General features: G+C 41.8%; 1 protein-coding gene across 1 annotated transcript in view; it reads right to left on the bottom strand.

Annotated features, from left to right (window-relative positions):
* Positions 1-17291: 17291 nt before the first annotated feature.
* The window catches only part of NXPH2 (neurexophilin 2), a 53026-nt gene continuing 46829 nt past the window's right edge, over positions 17292-23488 (bottom strand). The window contains exon 2 of the mRNA XM_067549905.1: positions 17292-19967. Coding sequence (XP_067406006.1) covers positions 19224-19967 — 744 coding nt within the window. The 3' untranslated portion in view covers positions 17292-19223. The remainder of the gene's footprint in view (positions 19968-23488) is intronic.

Below are 23488 nucleotides of genomic sequence, written 5' to 3'. Positions count from 1 at the left end.
GGGCTATGCCCCGGTTGCTGGGATTCAAGCTGTGTGTCTTCTGTGGGAAGGCCTTCCCGCTCAGTGACCCCCACGACTGCTGCCTTAAGTGCCTGGGGGAAGCCCACAGAAAAGAGAAGTGCAAGATCTGCAGGGCTTTTAAACCAAGGACTCAAAAGGACTGAGAGATCCAGTTGAAAGCCCTGTCGATGGAGGCAGCGCTCCGCCCAGCATCTGAGCCGGCTTGCTCCACCTTGGCACTGAGCATGACCTCAGTACAGAGCGCACCGCCCTCGACTCGGCACCATGTAACGTCGCTGGCACCGAAGAGGAAGAAGTAGCGTGCAGAACGCAGACATTCCCCTGCGCCGTCGGTACAGGCAGGGTTGAGTACGGAGATGCACCAGCCCCGGCTTGTCGAGTCTTCTCTGGCGCCTGCATCTCCAGTCAGGGAGCCTCCCCCAACTCCTGGGAGTGGGAGAGTGCCCCTGCCAACGCTGTCGTCACTGGAGGCTTTTCAGGCGGCAAGAGCCTTGTTGGCCTTGCCTACACCACCTCCGCCTCCCCCCCTCCCCCGAGGGAAAAGGGGCCGGTGTCACGGGGGAAATAGGTGTTGGGTCCCCCTAAATGGCGGTGGAGATCCCTGGTATGGGGAGAAAGATGTCCCGCCGGATGGTCCCCGAGGGTAGAGCAGAGCCGCATCCCCCAGTAGTCACTCCAGCCGACCTGCTCCGACACAGGACGTGGAGTCCCCCTCTCGGCACCAGCGTCAATCCCTGGCACCAGAGCAGCGCATGGCAGGAGTGGCACTGGTGGAGGTCCGCCAGGTGGTGTTCGGACAGCTCCCGTTCCAGTTCCCCAGCACCGAGGAGTTCGCCCATACCTAAACGGCACAGAACCTGGTTGCCGTTGGAGGACCTGGCACTGACAAGTTCGCCTGCACTGAGATGGCATAGAACCAGGTCACCATCGGGGGACCCGGCACCGTGCAGTCCGCGATGTGGAACCAGGTCGCCGGAGTCCAGCTCGGCACCTGTTGGGCGGAGTCCCGGGGTATTCTGCCCAGCCTCTCACCTATACAGGCGATCCTAGAGTACCTGCTCCAGCTAAAGCTCCAGGGTCTGGTGCTGGCCTTATTGGAAGTACACTTGGCAGCCATTTCGGCCTTCCATCAGCCACTAGAGGGGAGATCGTTGTTCTCCCATCCCATGTCGGTCAGGTTCCTCAAGGGGGTGGAGAGGCTGTATCTGCAGGTCCGCAACCAGGTCCTCTTGAGACTCACGGGGGCCCCCTTCAAACCGATGGCTTCATGCCCCCTGCTTATGCTTTCATGGAAGGTAGCCTTCCTGGTGGCCATTACCTCAGCTTGGAGGGTCTCCAAGATTAGGGTCTTGACCTCGGAGCCCCCTTATACAGTATTCTATAAGGACAAGCTTCAGCTGAGGCAGCATCCGGCCTTCCTACCCAAGGTGGTTTCCCAATTTCATTGTAAGCAAGATATTTTTCTCCCCGTGTTTTTTCCCAAACCTCACAGTTCGGAGGAGGAGAGGAGATGGCATTTGCTGGACATGAGACAAGCCCATACCTTCTACATTGACCATACAAAGCCATTCCGGAAATCGACGCAGCTCTTCGTCGCAATGGCCGACCGGATGAAAGGCTCACCTGTCTCCACCCAGCACATCTCCCCGTAGATTACATCATGCATCAAGTTCTGCTACGAGCAGGCGAAGGTGCCACTTCTAGGAACCATCACAGTGCACTCAACCAGAGCTCAAGCCTCATCTACAGCCTTCCTGGAGAGAGTGCCCTTGCAGGACATCTTCAAAGCTGCCACCTGGTCGTCTGTGCATTCCTTCACATCCCACTGTGCCATCGTCCAGCAGGCTAGAGAGGACGTGGGATTCAGCAGAGTGGTGCTGAGGGCAGCTCACCAGTAACTCCGACCCACCTCCAAAGATGTATTGCTTGTTAGTCACCTATAGTGGAATGGACATAAGCAAGCACTTGAAGAAGAAAACAAGGTTACTTACCAGTAACTGATGTTCTTTGAGATGTGTTGCTCATGTCCATTCCACAACCCACCCCCCATCCCCGCTGCCGGAGTTGGCAGAAAGAAGGGACTGAGGGGGTGTAGGGCCGGCAGTGCCTCATATACCGTGGCATGTGTGCAGGACCCCAGGGGGCACCAGAGCCGGCCCTACGGGATCTGCTAAGGGGAAAAAAGTTCCAAGTAACCGTGCACGGAGGCGTGCATACACCTATAGTGGAATGGACATGAGCAACACATCTCGAAGAACAGCAGTTACTGGTAAGTAACCTTGTTTTTTACTGTAATTTTAAATATTGAAGTGATATTAACCAAGTTCTCCTTGTATGTTTGAGTTTATGGTATTTAGAAGATGTTGCATAATCACATTCCTCTCTCTTTTAGGTAAATTGTTGCAAGGTGTAGATCTAGAGCAACATAAATGCTTTTTATGGACCTTAATGGTAAATTCATTGCACTTGCATAGCTGTCATTTTTATATGATGGCACCTTCCAAGTTATTTGTGACAATACAGGAAACTCCATCTAGCAAAGTTCAATAATATGCAGTTGCAGCCGTGTCGATCCCAGGATATTAGAGACAAGATAGGTGAGGCAGTCTCTTTTATTGGACCAACTTCTGTTGGGATGAGAGAACTCAAAAGCTTGTCCAATAAAAGATGTTGCCTCACCCACCTTGTCCTTCTTAGTTCACTAATACTGTAGTTAGGTCACACCTAATTAAGTTTCTCAAAAACAATGCTTTACAAGCATTTCTTTTAATCTTGTTTGTAATATTGCCTATTAAATAGAAAATTTGCCATGCCAGATCTAGTTAATTTCAAAGCAAATTATAAGGAGAGCTAAATTGTACACCAGTTTAGGGGGAGAAAATGAAATGTTTAACCAGTGATTCTGGAGTAGCAGATCTACTTTTGACAAGCTGACAGAACAAGAGAATTGAAACTTGATGAATCTTAATGCTTTCTGTCACGTACTTCAATTTTCTCAAATTATTTCTCCAATTACTTCTAGTGTTTGTGAAGGAATGACTAATGATAATTAATACATTCTCATAATTTGCATATTCAGGCTCCAGTATTTCTGAAAAATGCAGATTTGTTGTGAGGGCAAGCCAAGTATTTTCTTGGGAGATTAAAATACTTTAAATGCACTGCTGCAGCATATTTTCAAATGAACAGGAATCTAGTAGTTTGATTAGAATTAGTTTAACCTGTTTTTTCTCTAGGAAACGTGTATATCTCAAGGCATGGACCCATTTTTTTGTTTTTTGATCAGTAAAGCATCTTTTGCCTCTTAGGGGCTGCCCTTTGCTTTCTTTGGTGGGAAGGGGAGGACTTTCTGTACCAGCTTGCCCCTTTAGTGTGCCCACAAGGGAGAGGGCAAATGTAGTGTTTAAAAATATTGTTAGCTCGAGATTTGGAAGAACTCTGTCCACAGAAGATACAGCAAAGGCAATATCAGCGGAAGCTTCTTTAAGTTGCTGTCACAGCAAGCCTCAACTGTGACTCTGAAGGACCACCTTTTATGGGTTAATAGTACAGGTAGACAGGAAATGGTTTTCCTCTCCTGCATCAGGACAAAACCAAGACCATATGAAGTTTTTGTGAAAAACCAGAGCCAGAGAGATCCCAGAATACCCAACAGCCTGGTGGTTAGGGCACTCACCACGGGAGACATCGGTTCATGTCCCTGGTCCAGTGAATACTTCATTCTTTAACAAAATGGAATGGGTCCAACAGAATATGTTGGGAGAGACCCACCCCAGAACATCCAATACTCTGGTGGTTAGGGCTCTTACCCTGGATGTGGGAGAGACCTAGGTTCAAGTCCCTGGATTGAATTAGGCAGAGCTGGGACTTGAAGCTTGGTCTCTCATCCCACCTGTCTATTCTAGGGGGCACGTCTCTCTATATATATGATTTTGACCAGAATCTATCTTAGGCCTGGGAAATCTTTCTTAGCAAAAGTTTGTTTTGCTGCTACTGTTTGTTGTTGTTGAAACTGGTAACTTCCTACAAAAAAGTTTGTTTTGACAAATCTGAATTTTCCCATTAAGAAAAAGTTGTTAAAAAAATTTGCACCAGATCTAGTGGAATAGTTTGGTTTGTGCTAATCAATCTTGCCATCTTTACTGATATAGCCAGCAAGAGAGCCTTTTCTTACACTGACACATGTCTACTTGCAGCTGAACTGAACTCAAACAAAAAAACACAATCTGTTAAAGCCCGTAGCAAAAAGATCAGGGCAGCAATATGAAGCTGGGAGAGAGTAATAGACAGGAAATTAAAATGAGATTCAACTTGGAAAAATAAAACTTAATATTAGGCAGAATTGTCCACTGAAACAGATTTAATGGAAGGGAGATATTTCAATTCCACTAAAGCAGGAAAAATGCCAGGAGGAGATAATGAACACCACAAGATGAGTTTGCAAAAAAGGCAATGCAATTGAACTAGACATGGAGGCATCACTCCACAGTCTGAGGAGGTGACATTCCCTGTGATTCAACTTGAACTAAGCAAGTCTGTTACTTTTCCAGACTACTTTCAGTACCAGAATGTAGTTGCATTTGGGGCGCAGGAAGGAATGCAAGATTCATATAAGGGTGACAAAACAGGGCCTTCAGGTAGCAGTTGTGAAAGATCAGGGTGACGGGGTGTGATACTAAATATGTACATTTCCCCAAGAAATGTTTGTCCTCTTTCACAGTGCTCAGACACTGGTAGTTGCTGGCTCCTCTTTGCTGGAAGACCACCAATAGATCCTGGCTCACTAGGAAGTTAAATGATGGGAAAGCCAAAAACTGGTCTTAGCTAACATATACAGCATTATGACATGAACACAGGACTAAAACAAGGCTAACAAGATGCCATATATCAGGGCAGCAAAGGGTTCATTATTACTTTTAACACCTTTTCAGTAGTTAACAATAAGCTACAAAACTACAAAATGTCAGGAAGTTGTAAAGGGACTCCTTAGAGTTTACAGAATCTATATATATATATCTAGTCTTGGGAGGATCACTGCAGTGCAGAGGGGTTTCTGCAGTGGTACAGCCAGATCCTATTCATGGTGTCGCACTACCCCGAAGAACCTGGCCCAATGTCATCATGTTTAGGTTTTCTACATGGGGACTTTGCTGTCTTATTTTGACTAGGATTACTGGTCTTTTTGCACCCTTTTCCTCCTGGGTCATGCCAGAGATTCTTTATTGATACAGGAGTGGGTGGGTGAGGTTCTGTGGCCTGCATTGTGCAGGAGGTCTGACTAGATGATCATATTGGTCCCTTACGAACTTAGTCTATGAGTCTATCTTCTGGATAAGGAATGGCTTTCTATTTATGTAGAAAGCACCAATAGTAATAAAATACTATAATAAATCATTAAAACTAAACTACAATGAACAATGAGGAAAGTACACTTTGCGATGGATTATCATTGTCCTTTTCCTCCTTGTTCATTTGCATACTATATCAGAGTCTCCCAATCATTACTATGAATTAGTGATGTTCTATTGTCCTATGATGACTTTTACAAATGCCTTTCTTTGTTATTTTCTGGCATGGAGGAGTCATCGAGTTTATTGGCAGCCATCCTAAAACTGATAGTTGAAAAGGAATATTTAAATTGAATTTTTTGGGATGGCTAAGAAATCTTTGCTTGTTGTACTTCACGGAGTTATCACAGCATGTATAAACCCACCAGTATGTCCTGTGTAAAATCAAGAATAACTAACAATGATGGTGCAATTTCTTCTCTGACAATGTTTTTAGCTAAAATATTTCCTTTATTTCAGAAATGAATTAAACAAATATACCTGCTTATGTTAGTCTTCAATATATAATGCTTTTAGTTTTCTGGAGTAGATTAAAATGTCAATCATATTATCCATATTTCATAGTGTGTCCTCTAGAAGCCTCAGGGAAGGTGCATATGTCTGGTTTTACTTATGTCCCACCAATAAAACAGCCCTCTGGAATGAAATCTGTGCAGGACATACAGTAAGATGTCAAATTAATTGTACCGAAATAATGAGTTAGCACCAAATGCTAATTAAATAGTGATGGAAGTCAGACTTTCAATTATCTTCATTATGGTGCAATGTTTTATGTAGACATTGAATGCTTGGAGTATGGGCATATATTGTAATTAGGTTTGTTGTATAAAAATACAAGAGTTATTTCTGATGAAATCCATATTAAAAGCAATTGAGGCCTCTGATCTTTCTGAACAGTATCTTTTTCAGATGGCTGAATTTATTAAACGATATTGTTTTCTTATCTAAGTCTTTGCTCAGCCTGTTTTTCACAGCCAAAAAATTGACATATTGTGATAATATTATAAAGGGTTTTTCATAAATACACAGCAGAACCAGACTGCCATTGTTATTCCACACACCAGTTTCCCTTGCTCTGCTCATGCTATTATTTTCAGAGGTCCTTGGTTCAGTCCCTGCAGATGATACAAGGGGGGGTCTCATCGCACATGGATTTTCAAAGCATTCATTTTCTTAAAAGAGAACGAACGTGAGTACAGTATTTGCTATGGAATACACATGCATCATTAAATTAACAAAACATTCAAAATAAATTCTCAAGTCTCTCTGCAAGCCTATCCATTTACCTCCTTATCAGGTCACTTCCAGGACTTTCCTGTCTGTCTCTCACCCCCCAAGTTCCAGGTTTCTCTGCTGGAGCCTACTCTGCTCTGTTCTCCCTGCAAACTCTCTCTCTTTGGTTGGAAGGTCTGGCTTTCTCCTGCTGTTCGAAGGGGATTCAGGTGATTCTTGCTCAGGTGTGCCTCCTTAGTAATCAGGGTTGGCTGGCGCCAGGCCTCCTAGCCTATAAGAGACAAGCCACCCTATTACACATGGAAGAGCAAGAGTATTAGATCTGAGGAATTAATAATGCATGGTAGAAAGGAACTATAGAGCTTGCTGGTGAGAGGGTAATTTCAATAGTCATAATGATTCTCAACTTCAATTTTAAAACTATCACTTTGGAATTATCCCTCACCTAAAGTAAAAAACTTTCCCCAGACTATTAGAATAGACTCTACATACTGAGCATGTGGAATTAATGACTGAATATTATGCAGAGAGCCATTTAATTAAAAGCACTTTCATTAACAGTGCAGTTGGAGAGTGTATATGTGTTATGTAATTAAAGATAGTACATCAGTAAATGATACTATATAAAACCAATTCAAAAAATTCAAATGAGATGGTGTAGCATAAGGAAATGAATGCAAGTGGGAATAAAAGTCGATGTGAAATAAGCTCTGAGTTCTTTCCTAAACTAGAAACTCCAATTAATCTACTATTGGCAAGATGATTCAGGGATGTATGCTTTTAAAGGTGCTTTATAGTATTGGGTACCAAATGTCTTTTCTCCCCATTCCCTTTGTTGAACAGCATGAGGACTCCCTGAATTTCCTGACAGCATCAACCAGCTTTGCAGACTTTATCAATCTTGACTTCCTGACACTCCATTTTAATCTGATTGCACTTTTACTTTCTGCATAGCTATGTTGTGCTTGGTTGTGTCCCAAAAGCAATGGTTGAAATGGGATTTCTGCAATATCCGATTTCTTCACTTTAGAGGCTGCCAGTCCCCCTCCCTCCCACCCCCGTTCCCCCTCCAATATCTTAAAACCAGATGAAAAGAACTTTCTTTGAGGCTGGAGTACCTATCGCCCTGTAGAACAGTCTGTAGGAAGCCCTCAAAGCGAGCAGCAATCTAGGTTTTTCAGGAGCAAAGAACAGTAATAGAGGTTAATTTGATTAATCTGAGCCTCTTGTGATTTACACACTCTTTTACCCTATGTGTATTGTTGGCATCCTCAAACTCTGAGATTCTTTACATTTTAAAAGAATTCCAAGGGGAAGAGGATCCATTCCCACAGTTTACTGGATACAAAATGCCTGAGTGTCAAAAAGAGCAGTTTAAGATGAAATCCTAAAACTTGCATATGTCTAACACTGAACTGATATTAACTGTCCATTAAAATAAACTTTAAAAAAATCCTGTAATGCAGGAATGGTTGCAGAGGTTAAACACTCAAATCAGGAAATCCGCAGTTAAGGGTGTATGCATTAAAACTAATTACACAATCCTATTTATCAAATAATACAGTATAATATACAGTCTTGTCCTATAATCTCAAATACACAAAGGTAGCATCTTGAAATATTTTTTCATCTTTTTATACTTACCTTCTCTAACAAGTGTGTGTTTTCAGTACACTCCTCACTAGACCACAACACAAGCAAGAGCACACATGCACGGCTTGGCCTTAGCTGCACATTTTTCAAATACCGCTTTTAAAAAAAAAACTTGTGAGGTGTGCACTTTCAAAGCTGCCTATGGGATTTAGGAGCACAGGTTGTATTGACTTAAAATAGACCGTACAGACAATTTTCCAAAAGTTCACAAGTTAATCACATCAAAGCCAGCTTCCCACGAACATAGGCCCTCTCTTAGATGAGGCACATATCACATTTCAGCTTTCTATTTCCAGCTGTTTCAGGTGTAAAGCTGTTCAAAATTTCCTTTTAAGAAAAAAAGTGCGGAGGCAAAGACTCTCTCTCTCTTGCAGTACTCAAAAATGGATAAAATGATTTTGCTCAAACGCAGAAATAAAATAAAAATGAAATATCTTTTGATGAGGCCATGTTTGAAAAATTTCCCAAAAGCTAGGAGTGACTGAAAAGACGGGGGATTAGGAACGAAAACGTTATGCAACCATAACTAAAACAGTTCCTACTGTGACTCCCACAATCATGGAAACAAATTCATAGACAAAGTTCTGAATAACTTTATCACTATTGTTCAAGGCATCTGGTTGCAGGTTACCTACTTTGGAAACTGGCAGCTTCTGCCTTATTAATGAAATCTCAAAATCAAAATATCCCTGGTAAGTAACTAGTGTGCTAATTTGTTATATCCAAAATGATATAGCCTGTTAACTTTTTTCTGTGCCTATTTTTAAATCCAGGGCTAACTGTCAATGGCCTCCCCATCTCATATATCACTTTTCTCTTTATTTCCAATTTGGAACCAATTACAACATATCACCTTTCAGAAAGATCACCATCTTATTTGGAGCTGTTAAGATAAGGTAACTCAAAACTTAATTGACTGCATAGTGATGAAAGAACATAAACTGCCTTGCATCAGGGAAGAGAATAGAGAGAAGCAGAAATTGAATTTGCATCGGGTATGGGCTAAAACTGCCAGCTACAGACATAGAGATGTTGATTGAAACATCGTTGTCCATGAACTGAAGGGTCCAGGGTGGTCACCTCAGATCAGGATGGTAATAAAGAGGGATCTGTCCCAGCTTTCTCAGCCAGCTGAAGTAACAAAAGTAGGGAAAATAATGGAATGTCTGCAAAAAGAAAAGAAAAGTCAGAAAGAACAAGAGAAAGAGCAGCCTTTAGGCAATATTTATATGCATTGTGGTAGTTAGTGCTCCAAGCCCTACTTCTGAGTATGGACCTCATCTGGCTGGACTCTGTACAGACATCTACCCCAGATGAGTTTACAACATAACTCGAAAATAAAATACAAGTGTGGCAGGGAGGAGGGAGAGTGAGCGTCTCAAAAACTAGATTATAGGATTGAAATGGGTGAACTATTGAATGAGTGAACTTGATTCCAAATACTTGGAAAGATTTTTAATCAATTAATCAGGCATAACCTAGGTAGTTGTCCATCAGGGTTCCCCTTAACAGGACACCAGAATTAGCCCTAAGGCCACTGTATTCTCTCACCAACTTGAGAGACCCAAAACTTTCTTCACCTCAAGAATATCTGTTCTCCCTCCAAAAGGGTGCCCCTGTTTATGCTTTTGTTCCCAGAGCATCTTAGGAGTTAGTCTTGACTGCAGGTTTTAAGCATGTCACGAACTATTTAGCTGTACATGTGCTTGTTTGTTCAGTCATCGTGCCCATGACCATCTAGATTGGTTGGTCACACCTGGCCAACTCATTTACATGCATTTTATATATTATTGCATATTTTAACTACTGTAAAAGCACCTGGAGTCATGGATAAAGGCTTTCAATAAATTGCAGGAAATAAAATATCACTGCTCAATTTCTTAAACATCGTTTAAACACTCTCTTCTATATACAAAATGTTTAATTTTCTGAAACTTTTCCATTTGACCTGTTTGACTGTTGCTATTTTTTGATTGATTGAGAAGGAGCTTATGTCACACACTTTTTTTTTTAAGTTCACCCCCCTCTCCCCTCAAAGGGTGTTCTAATAGGCCTTTGTGTCAAATTCCTCCAAATGTTAAGTAGGTAGATTTGTTCTGAGTAAACTGTGTCTTCCTGTGAACTTATTAATGGTTTTTTAATTGGGCTACAGCTGGTGCTGGATTTGTGTCAAATTAGTGGCGGGTGTTTGTCTTTGTATAGCTTATTCTTGGGTTTTCCCTTGAAGCTTTTATATTGAGTCCAGGTTATATTGGGATTCTCAACTAGAGGTGCTAGAATTTAGGGTTTAATCCTGATTTTTAATGTACAGATGAGTCGCAAATATGGGGGCCAAAAATCTGTGCAATTGAGAAGCTAGCAGAAGTCTCTGCAACAAGTTGTTACAATGCCAGCCTCCAAATGAACATGTTGGGGGCTGATGCATAATCTCTAGGTACAGGTCTTCAAGTCTGGTCTAATGGAGCTGTGTTGGAAGATGTTCAAAATAAAGTGTGGTTTGACTGAAATCGGGAACGTTTAGCCCCTTGCAATTCATTCTTTTATCTAAAACTAGTGTATCAGAAGCTTGTTTCATGAGCTCAGTGTATTCCATGCACTTGAACAGCTTCTGATGCACAGTCAATAGGGAGCTGTCTGGTGATATGTGATTTAATATCTTTTAGCTAACTTCAGAGACCTAAATCCAGTACTCAGGAACATTATATGAATTTGTGACATTCCTTGAGTGACTGTGTTTCCATAAACCCGTGAATGGATTACACTAATCCTTAGATTTTTATCAGTGACGAATACATTACAGGCAATGTTCTCCAATTATAATTCAAAGCACATTGCCAATATATTATAGAAATGTCATTTTATTTAATATGGAATGGAAACTGCTTATACTAAATATATGCCAGTGATAATCATCTCTTAAGAGACAGAGATGGGAATGACGTAGTCTAGTTTTTTGAAAGAGGCATCCCACAGCTAAAAACCCATTTGATGATGTGCCTGTCATTTAGTTGTTGGGATATATATGACTTGTCGTTGCAGATCTTTTTATATATCTGAATATGGATAGTAAGGGTGAGGAACCACATAATCATTATTATATAAATTAGAAATTAGCCAGATTATGCCAGTCGACAGTAAACTAACTGAGTGGCTAGAACAGAATTATATTCATCAATGAGATGCTAACATTCTTGCATCACACACAATAATAATAAAAGCTGCATTCATGGTGAACCAATAACACACTGATCCCATGCTGAACGTTTTTCTTCAGGTGCCATGGCAGCTCTTACAGTTGGAATAGAGGTTACATTTTTCGGTTCACTTTATCACTCTAGTGGCTTAATTTGCATGCTAAAGAAGAGTGTGTATACCTAGCAACGCCCAATAAACTCACATGTGAAAGGTGCTCTCTTGTTAGTCTGATAGATTTTTCTATAGTGCTCATCACTTTAGTACCTGAGCATCTCATACCTTATTTATTATTTGTATTCCCATAGCACCTAGGAGCCCTAGGCATGGACCAAGACCCCATTGTGCTAGATGCTGTACAAACATGGAACAAAAGACTGTCCCTGCTCCAAGGCGTTTATAATTTAAGCAGAAGACAAAAGACAACAGCTGGATATAGACAGATGTGGAAATACTAGAAAACAATGGGACAAAATTTGTCAGCATGATAGGCAGTGGTCTTTGCATGATCCTCACAACACTCCTATGAGATAGGCAAATAGTACCTTAATTTTACAAATATGGAATTGAGGCACAGATATTAAGCAACCTACACAAGGTGACACAGGAAGTCTGCCACTGAACCGGGATCTCCTGAGCCCTAGTCTAATACCTTAAATACAAAGCTATCCTTCCTTATCTTCAGCATTCTGGTTGTGACCCTGCCAGCTGCTGAGCACCTTTTCAGCACTTAGCACTCTACAGGATCAGGCCAGTTAAATGTGAAACAGAATTCTCTGGACCCAAATGATCAGAATTCTTACAGAAGAACAGCAAAAACAGATGAACCAACACACTGAATGCCCTATTGTCAAGAGCAAAAGGGTTTTCTGTTAACTAAAGAAAAATATAACTATCCTCAAATGCGCACATTGGGATTTCTGTTGTTTTTCAATGAGATTTTCGCATCCATGCATCAAAAGGTAGAATTTGAACCACTGCATTTAAAATGAAATAAAGATGATTAAGCAAAAAAATTCTTGTAATGATATAATTAGAAAAAACGCTATTGGTTAGATGTGTTTTGGTTACAATAAAAGCACATTTCAAGGATTTTAAAAAAAAAAGTTACTGCTTATTTATTTTGTTTTGTTACCAAATGTCATATGTTGACATATTTTCAGTGAAAGTGTAAATTGCTTTCAATTTCTAAATATAATTCTAATTCAGATTCACAAATAGGGACAATTATTATTAGTCCCTAACGTGTCTCAAAATTCATTTTAAAACATCTACTAGTGTAGGAAGTGTCCAGTATATTGGAGCCGTTGTAGCTATCAGACACAGTACATAATTATATTGAATTAAATCCTATTGTTTACACTGGGAGTCTGAAAATACAGAGTTAAGCTTGAAGTTCTGTCATTGAGCTGTCCTGCTAAGTAGGTATTGGAGGGGGCTCAGCAGTCAGTCTGCATTTATGGGCCTGAGTGAGACATGTTTCTTTTAATTCCATTTTAAAGTGTTTTTGAAAAACAAGAGTAAAGTCTTTGTTCTCTCATTATATTTAAAAAAATTAACAATTTAACCGATTTGAAAGCAAGATGGCCAGCCGAGGGTCCACAAGCCAAATGTATCCCACTGAATTGTTCATCACACTGCTGATCTCATCTTTCAATGCAGATGTGCAATATATATAGTTCAGTTTCCAGTATGCAACCAATGCTTTGTCTTGACTCAAAGGGTGGTTATCGCCAAGCTCAGAGTTCTTGCCCCACGCTATAGAGGTCAAATGTTTGTCCTGAAATGAAATGCCAATATACATCTGCAGGTTATCTTAGCAGGTTGTTGGAATATGGCTAGTAAATGGGAATTCTCACTTCTCCTAGTAATTCTTAGGGCTTGGCTACTTGGAGAAATGACTAGAATAGCTATTCCACTATGGCCATGCTGGAATAGCTCCCTGAATAGCTTATGCTGGAATAAAAGTATCTATTCAGGGAGCTCTTCTGCAATAGCTATTACAGTCAACTTCCCCGTGTAGAAAAGCCCTTAAGTTCTAGGCATATGACTTAAATAGTTTAAATTGTAAAAGCAAGGTTTTATGAAAGATAATGCATCACTAATGGAAGATGGAGCAAAAATTAACTAATTGGAAAATGCTCCATCTGTCAAATCCTGCTCGTTTTACATGAATGTTCCCATAGAAGTCAGATTTCTCACATAAGGCAAATAGCCTTGGCCACAGTAATGGGAGGGGGGGGGTAATTATGATGCCTCTACATTTTTCTTTTAGTTGTATTTTTATAGATATAACACCTTTTAAAAATCCAATATTCTCTCAGCATTTCTTTCTTTAACAAAACACATCTTTTAGTACTGTTCTCGTCATTGCCAATCTCCATCATCAACAGCAAAACCTCTTGTGCAGTTAATGTTGGTTGGGCACCTTTTTCTGGAGTTCTCCTTACTCAGTTATCCATTTCTGTGCTGCTTGGAATCTTATCTTCGCAAGCACATGTACTTTTTGTTCTTTGTGCTGCTGAATCCATTTTCAGTGGCTGAAAACTTGGCTTCTCAAGGGAAAAAGGATAAAGCTGTAGCACGCTAACCCAACATGTCCCTGGCAGTAAATAATTTAAACATTTGAAAGGAAGAAATAGCATTTACACACAGTGCTAAATATGCTGTCATACAAAGCATCCTCCAGAAAGTCAGAGGTCACAATCTAGTCCAATACATGAGATATTTTCTAAAAGTGGGCCATTTCCTGAGGTCTTAACAGAATAGTCTGGGCAACATTATCTGTATGGAAGAGATCTTTGTGTGTCCTCACATGTCCCAGCCAGGATTTGAAAGAGGCTCAACTGCTTCTGTAGCAATGCTTTTCCACCACTGCCCATGTGGAGGGCAGTTGTGAGGGTGTTTGTGTGAGAGGGTGTCCAGGCATTAATGTTTCAATAGGAGCATAAGTGAGGAAGACCTGAATAAGGGGAGGTTACTTGTCTGTAACTGGAGGTTCTTCAAGTTGTGTGGTCTCTATCTGTATTTCAGTGAGGGATCTGTGCATGCGCCTGAGCTAAAGCTTTTCAAAACAGTAATGTCTGTCAGTCTATACATGCACCTTTGCACTGCCTTGTGGTTTCACCCGAGGAGATAAAGCATGGGGTGGATCGACTGCGTCTTTGGTTCCTTCTCCACCACTGACCTACCAGATGGGCAGCAGAGGGGAAGGAGGGTGGAACTGGAATACGGTTAGGGACCACATATCTCAAAGAAACTCCAATTACAGGTAAGTAACCTCCCCTTTTTCTTCCAGTGTTGGTCCCTATTCCACTGAGTGTGATTAACAAGCAGTACCTGGCTAGGAGGAGGGTGTAAGGAAGATGATTGAACCCATGGAATGGAGGACCCTCTGCCAAATGAGGGGTCTGTTACAGAATCATGCACTAGCGCAGCGGTTTGCAACCTTTTTTTCCCCCCGAGTACCACTTGGGAAAAAAATGGGGGGGGGGAGGGGGACTTTCGGCGGCGGTGGGGTTTCACGGCAGCGGCGGGGGGGGGGGGGGGGGGTTAAATGGGGGGAACAATGCCCACTGCCGAAACCCTTCCCCCGTTTGCCCCTTTTCGGGGGCAGGGTTTCCCGGGGGTGGGTGGATGGGCACTTCCGGCAGTGGATTCGGCGGCGCGGTACAGCTCACGTACCACCCAGCCTTCTGCGAAGTACCACCGGTTGAGAACCGCTGCACTAGCGCATAATGAGAAGAAAAGGTGTGTACCGAACTCCCTGTGGCCATCTTACGCATGTCTGATTATCATGGAGTGTGGTGGTAGTTAATGCCTGCGCTCTCATGGAATGGGCCCATATCCCACCTGGTGGAGACCGTCCCAATAACTGACAATAGCGTAATACACCCTGAGACCCATTTTGAGATTCTCAGGGGGAGACGGCCTTGCTGTCGGAGTCACTGGCAAGAAGGAATTAAGAGGGCATGGGGCCAATGGTGCCCTTGTACCAGCGCATACCCATACAGCTGCAGAGGGCACTATAGTCAGTCCTACGGATACCACTAAGGAAAAAAAATTGGCAATCATGCATGCGGCGCGCACACACCTGATGTGGAATGGATACATCTCGCAAACAACAGTTATAAAAGGTGAGTTTTTCCACTATGGCAACAAATAGCCTGGGACACTTCTGGGATGACTGCATTCTTTGTGGATGAAAGGCCAGGGCCCTACATACATCGAGGGAATAAAGCCACCGTTCCTCATTTAAGGTGTGTGGTTTAGGAAAGAAAGTAAGTAGATGCCTGGATTGGTTGAGGTGGAAGTGGGGAGTCACTTTTGGTAGAAATCTGGGATGCAGATGGAGTGAAACTTTGTCCTTATGGAACATGGTGAAATATGGGTTTGTCATCATGGCCCCAAATTCATCAATCCTCCTTGCTGAGGTAATAACAACCAGGAAAGCAACCTTCATGGAAAGAAGGGAAAGAGAGCAGGAGACCAGAGGTTGAAAGGGAGAGTTCATTAATGACATAAGGACTAGGCTGAGGTCCCACTGGGGAGTGACTGGTTGAATGGGCAGGTATTTACGTATTTCCAGAATCGGGCAGTCAAAGGATGGGTAAAAACTGAATGACCCTCCACTGGAGGGCGGAAAGTGCTAAAAACAGCTGCATGCATGATGGAGCTGAGAGAGAGCCCTGAGGCCTTCAGGTAGAGGAAATAGTTTAAGAGCATCAGGATGCCCACAGCCTCAGGGGCAAGACTTTTCTGTTGGGCCCAAGAAGTGAAATGCGCCCATTTTTGCTTGATACGATCATCTTGTGGAGTCCTTCCTGCTATTGGAGAGGACATCTCAGACTGTTGACAAACACTCCCATGCAAGCAGAGGTGTCCATCCAAAAACCAAGCTGTCAGATAAGCATCTGCAGATCAGGATGCTAGAGTCTGCTGTTGTGTTGTGTGAGCAGTTCCAGAAACATCAGGAACAGGAGAGAAGGATGCTTCAACATGCAGAGAAGAAAAGGAAACCAGAATTGACGAGGCAAGAACAATCAGGATGCTCATCTCCCTCTCTTGTCGGAGTTTGTGAAGGACAAGAGTGGTATGGGAGAGAAGGCACAGTCGATTCAGTCCAAACAGTAGACAACCAGAGCGTGAATGGACACCAAATCCTCCCCTTAAGCAGTACAGAATACACTTGGTGTCGGCATGAGATGCAAAGAGGTCTCTAATCGGAGTTCCCCAGTGACCAAAAATATCTGTGATTACTGTGTCATGCAACTCCCATTCGTGGTTAGTTGCCAAGTTTTTGCTGAGAGCATCATCAATCATGTTCTGGGTTCCTGGCAGGTAGGCTGCCTACAAAAGAATATAATGTGCAATACGCCATTTCCAGAGGTGTGCCACTTCTGCACATGGAGTTTGGAGACCTTGTGCCCCTTGGCTTGTTTATGTAGTAAATTAGGATTTGGCTCACTTTTTAAAAACACCCTTTTAAAATTAGCTTAAATTTTATCTTAAAAAAATCCTTATTCAGTAGCAAACTCATTTATTAAACAGCCCATAGTAAGAACTCTCTGTTGCCTTTCATGCAAAATTTAAATGTATTTTCTCAAGTCATCTGTGCACTATAAACTTAAAGGGTATAGAATCTTACAGAATTCTTTTCCACTGAGTGCAGAACATGTAGAACTGTGATGGACAACTGTACATCTGGAATAAGAATCAGTACTGAACAGGGAAAAACTTTTATACAAGTGAATCACCAAGCCAGTAAATATATAAGAACAACAAAAAAAACTTTTAAAAATTAAATATGCCATGAACAAATGACAGATTTAGCAAACGCTCTTTATTTACATGGAAATACATGTACACATATATTTTGTATATGTACACATAGATTTAAGTATATATACATATATGATTTCCACATACTCTACAATAAATACTTTGTAGTTTTTTAAATAGTCTATAAAGCTGAGTAAAACTACATGGCAATAAAATCGTGGCTTACAACTAAGTTACAAAAGCACCAAACATTGAACGCTTAGAATATAGCAATAGAGTCTAGCATATATACAGCTAAATCTAAGACACGCTGTACAGAACACAAAACAGAACATTCTGTAGGTATCAGTAGCAGTAAGTAAAAACTGGGTTTCAGTTAGAATTCAAAGACCATTTGTATGGAATAAGGTGTGACAGGAAACTTTTAGATTTTTATAAACAAAACCACATTTCTAAACTTGTAACTTTAAGACAAAACCAAACATTTTCTTTAGCAAATGATTTTTCTATATACGGCTTTGCAATAAGTAAGAAAAAAGAAATAATGTGAGGGACATCCTTTTTGATTTGACATGTAGTCTGTCTAATTGACTGTCCAGAAGCACAGATACTTTAGCAAAACTTCTTATGCCCATGTACCTTTTTGTCAGCGCTCATCAGTTTGTATGTAACAAACAGCTCAGCCTATCCCTTTCCAAACCTTGGCAAAGACATCAGAAAAGAGGAGCAGGAACTGGCTTCTTTTTACACACACACCTTGGTAATCAGCAACAGCAGTAAAAACAATAACCAAAAGAAGCAAATGTCGTTTTTGCTTGATCCTGCACCATTGGACTCGATTTGGCCATGGACGTCTCAGGGAGCAGTATCAATCCCTACATGAGCAATATATAGGGCCAGATCCTCTGGTGGTGTCAGTTTACACCAGCTAAGGATCTGGCCATATGTTGAAATGTGCTCTATTGTTGGCAATGGTGTTTAATCTTATATGAGGCATGGTATCTAGATTTTTTGTTGAACTTTTATTTTTCAGGGATTTTGACTTTTTTTTTTGTCTTTAAAGATGCATCACTATACTGCTAGCTTAACTGGGTTTCATGATAAAGAGAGCATGTGTTATTTGGGTATTGACCTTATCTCATGATACTTTTCCATTTCCAGGAAGGTAATAAATCAGGATGGGCAGGATAGCAAAATGTTAAGGTAAATGCTTCCCTTTATATGGAGACCACTCTTTGTTATTTATTCTGAGACTCATTGAACCCATATTTTTCCAAGGTACACTTACATTCTATTACCACTGTAAAACTAATATGGGTATATATGTAAACATCTGAGAATAAATCAAAACAATGTTGATCAAAATAGGGAGAAATCTACACCAAACCTGTACACTTAGTAGGTCTAACAGATCAGCAACGTCTGATTGCTTCATTGCATTTTCACAGGGAAGAATTTTGAAAAAACTATTCTTCCAGTTACTACCAAATTTCAGAGTAGGAATTCAATTCTCTTTCATTTCTTTAATAGAAATACCATTTTATTTAAATATTAGAACTCGAGTATTGAGCCCTCTGTATATGACAGTTCTGTTGATATCAATGGAAGTTGAAACTGAGTTTTGCATGTGGAGAGCTTGCAGGCCTGGGCCAGTTGTCTTCCTCTTATTGTTTGTTGCCTTTAAACCTGTTTCAATAAAGATAATGTTCAGGATCAATGTTTATCACATGCATAATTTTGTTCCTCATTGTCATATTTTGAGAATGTCTGATATTTCCCTTATTATTAACAACATAGCCAGAATACAATTATGTTAAGTGAAAATGGTTGTTACATAAACAAGTTGAATATTTACGAAACAGCACAAACATCTACAATTTTTGTAAAGACATATTTAACCTGATAGGGAAGCACTGTCCTCTGCAGAAGATTAAAGGAAACTCATATTTATGACCAATGCTGTATTTTCTACAGTTACTCAGAATATGAATTACATCAGCCAGAGGACAAGTAGGGCATCTCACTATGGTAATTATAATCAGGACAGACCTTTTGCACCAGTTTGTAATCTACACTGTAAAAAGCGATGTAAATGCAGATAACTTTAAATGGTTTAGAACACAACCAAGAAACATGACTTTGTGTCTGCTCTTGGTAGCAGATCTTTGAAGGGTCAAAGTTGCACAAGGCGGTTTTCTTAGCCCGATCTGTTTTTTCATACTCAATTCGGCAGTTGAAGGATTTGGATTCCTTGGTCTCCAGCGTTGACTGTGGAGAAGATTCAAATTCCACCACCTTGGAAGGTGGCACCAGGCTTACAGAAACATTTCCAAGACCTGTTGAGTTATGTCGGAAATAAACACTGAAGGTTCCATTGCCGTGATCAACAATTTTCCCTGTTATGAGGAGGTTTAGTTTAACAGTTTTGATGTTGGAATGGAAGTCGCCCCACCCAAACATTTTCTTGAATTTCCCAGTTTTTACGATCGGTCTGCGTTTAGTCCGTGCAAGAGATTCTTGAACCTCAGTGATGTTGGCTAACCAATCCCAAAAGTTTTCTATGCTGTCTGAGTATGACATCTGGCCATGTTTCAACACTGGAGATGGCTTAACAAATAAGCGTAAAGGACTGATAATCCTGGAATGGACAACGTTGTCGACCAATGTCTCTGCAGCATCTTTGTCTTCCCAATCCAGCACCTCTGTGGCATGGATTATTTGTTTAGTTTCACAAAATATCTGTTTTGAAAGAGAAAAAGTGAAAATGAAAATGTGAAGATAATGGGGGTGGTTATTAATACTTAGTTGTATATAAATAGGGTCCATACCCTTATTTGCATGATTAGCCTTTACATGTAGTCCCTTCAATGGGACTACTCTAATGAATAAACACTACTGCCATGAATAAGGGTTTCCAGGACTGGGGCTCAAAGGGAAGAGACTAATTGCTTAGCCTAAAGAGATTAGTGTTTTAAAGGTAGAGTGAAATGGCAAAGCAGAATTTTCTGTTACTTTTTTCCCTTGGAGCACCCTTCTAACTCATCTATGTATTTGTTCCCCACCTCTCCTTCAGACCCTGTTCTCTGAAGACTGCCTGTCTATAATGTCCATACATAACTCTTTTTTCGCTGTGCTGTGCCTGTTAATGCCTTTTATATTGGTTTGGGGCTTAATATCTTATCGAGTGCAAAATATCATCTACAGTTTGGACTAGACTCACAAAAAGAAAGTGTAACTGCCATTTTAGCTACTTCAATCCCAGAATGAGGTCAAGTGATTCACAAAACCCCCACTCAGCTGCCATTGACCTCACTCACTTGGCTTCGCTACATTTTTGCTGTAAACATTCTCTAGGCACCTACATTTCTGCTTCTGCAATGCCTCACTCTAGGCATCTGGATGCCTAAACCCTAAAGTGAAGCACAAAGTGGAGGAAGATCGGTGTTCCTCCACCTAACTAGCCTGCAGAGCTCAATCCAGTAAGCGTACTCAGACCTCACCTACCAGATCGAGGCGAGCTCACACAAGCAGCCGGGGCATGGAGGAGGGCCACCGCTCCCATAACTGTTAGACCAGGGGCTAGAGTAGTCACCTGGGTTATGGGAGAGCCCTAGTTCAAGTCCTTCCTCCACATGAGGGGGGAAAGGGATTTGAACAGGGATAGAACCTCTCAGGTGAGTGCCCTAGCCACAGGATATGGGCTGTGGGGTATTTTGATGTGTGGCTCCCACAGTCTCTCCTGTTGAAGATCTTCCACTGTGCATAGATAATTTTAAAAACCTTTTGGAGCAGGAGAATTGGACTGGGGGTCTCCCAAGTGTGCTCTCTAGCCATCAGGCTACACAGCCATTCTCATGCTTGCTTGCGCACGTGCGTGCTCTCTCTGGCCCAATGACTCTTTCATTAGTTATCCACAACGCCACCGCTTTGACAGGAAAGACTCAGGGTAATGTGTCTATGGGAGTGGGGTATTCTTATCAGCGAGAAGTATGGGTTGGATGAATGGACTATAAAATGGATAGAGAACTGGATAGATCATCGGGCTCAAGGGGTAGTGATCAATGGCACCATGTCTAGTTGGCAGCCGGTCCCAAGCGGAGTGCCCCAGAGGTTGGTCCTCGGGCCAGTTTTGTTCAACATTTTCATTAATGATCTGGAGGATGCGTAGATTGCACCCTCAGCAAGTTTGCAGATGACACTAAGCTGGGGGAGTGGTAGATACCCTGGAAGGTAGGGATAGGATACAGAGAAACCTAGACAAATTGGAGGATTGGGCCGAAAGAAATCTGATGAGGTTCAACAAGGACAAGTGCAGAGTCCTCTACTTAGGATGGAAGAATCCCATGCACAGCTACAGAATGGGGACCGATGAGCTAGGCAGCAGTTCTGCAGAAAAAGACCTGGGGGTTACAGTGGATAAGAAGCTGGATACAAGTTAGCAGTGTGCCCTGGTTGCCAAGAAAGCTAATAGCATATTGGGCTGCATTAGTAGGAGCATTGCCAGGAAATCGAGGGAAGTGATTATTCCCCTCTATTCGGCATTGGTGAGGCTGCATTTGGACTATTGTGTCCAGTGTTGGGTACCCCACTACAAAAAGGATGTGGAGAAGTTGGAGAGAGTCCAGCAGAGGGCAACAAAAATAATTAGGGGGCTGGAGCACATGACTTATGAGGAGAGATTGAGGGAACTAAGCTTGTTTAGACTGCAAAAGAGAAGAATGAGGGAGGATTTGATAGCAGCTTTTAACTACCTGAAAGGGGGTTCCAGAGAGGATGGAGCTAGACTGTTCTCAATGGTGGTAGATGACAAAACAAGGAGCAATGGTCTCAAGTTGCAGTGGGGGAGGTCTAGGTTGGACATTAGGAGAAAGTTTTTCACTAGGAGGGTGGTGAAGCACTGGAATGGGTTACCTAGAAAGGTGGTGGAATCTCCATCTTTAGAAGTTTTTAAGCTGTGGCTTGACAAAGCACTGGCTGGGATGATTTAACTGAGGTCAGTCCTGCTTTGAGGAGGGGGTTGGACTAGATGACCTCCTGAGGTCCGTTCCAACTCTAATATTCTGTGATTTCTAAAGCAGATTAATGTGTTGGACATTAATTAGTCCGTATAAAGCCTATTGGTGCACTTTAATGGAATACAGTTTAAATAATCCTATATTAAATTGCACTAGGAAAGCGTGAGTGCACACCAGCAGGGTCTACATGGGACCAATCAATGCATAACACATTAGTGAGTGTCAGAAATCACCCTCCCCACCACCAGACAGCACATTATCCCCCATGTAGACAAGCTCTGGGGGAGCTCTACAACAGAATATTCCAGAGCTCAAGGGGCTATGACTCTCACCTGAGGGTTGGTAGATCCCTATTCAAATCCCTTCTCCTCATGTGGACAGGGGAAAAGAACCCGGAGTCTCCAACATCCCAGGTGAGTATCATAACCATCGGGATAAAGGTTATGAGGGCCTCCTCACTGCTGCTGCCTGCAAAAATGGTGTTGGTGTCTATCTCCATGAAAGGATTTGCAGCTGAGAACACCAAGCAAAGGGAGGGACTTCCCTTTAGCCTGGATTTAGACATGAAGCTCCCTGGAGGGGCAAGGCTTAGGACACACCCCTCAATTTGGCACCTCCCAGTGGTTAGATTAGGTGAGAAGCTAGCAAGCTGGCTTTTGTGAATCCCATTCTCTGATATGCCTTCCATTCATTGTAGAGGTGCCAAAGTCTGTGAATCTCATTGATCTGAGATTGATGAAATGGGGTGAGTGTGTGCGCTCCTTTAGAACAGTTCAGATGACACTTTATTCATGAATATAGAAATTTGTGTTATTTTTGTATAATTCAGAGGCAGGTCTCAGTGTAAATTAGACTAAACAGAAATGTTGTTCTGTAGTGATACTGTAGAGGCTTGCCATATATTTAGCTCTTATCAGTATCCCGTTCCTTGAATGTATAATGAAATCCATAGTTCTCAATGTTTCACTTCTCCCATCTTCTCACCTTGGAAAACACAGAAAACTAGAAGGCCCTGCTCTATATTATGTTCTCTTTAGAAACAGTCATGTTTGCTAGTAATAAGACTCTAATGCAGCATCTGAACATATGAAGTTACTCTCTCTAGTCTTTTTATAATGTAAAAATTGAGATGGACCTGAAGCAAAGCCCTCAATCAAATGTTGATGGGGGTTCAGAATATGAATCTGCTGCTACATCTAACTCTACAGCTGAATCCCTCTCTGGACACCATAGTATTGCAAAACT

This window comes from Emydura macquarii, unplaced genomic scaffold (assembly GCF_026122565.2).
Source record: "Emydura macquarii macquarii isolate MOO-44397 ecotype Brisbane River unplaced genomic scaffold, CSIRO-AGI_Emac_v2 contig_1253, whole genome shotgun sequence".
NCBI classification, from domain to species: domain Eukaryota; kingdom Metazoa; phylum Chordata; order Testudines; family Chelidae; genus Emydura; species Emydura macquarii.
The sequence above is the reverse complement of the archived record's forward strand: the minus strand, read 5'-3'. Positions and strand labels throughout refer to the sequence as shown.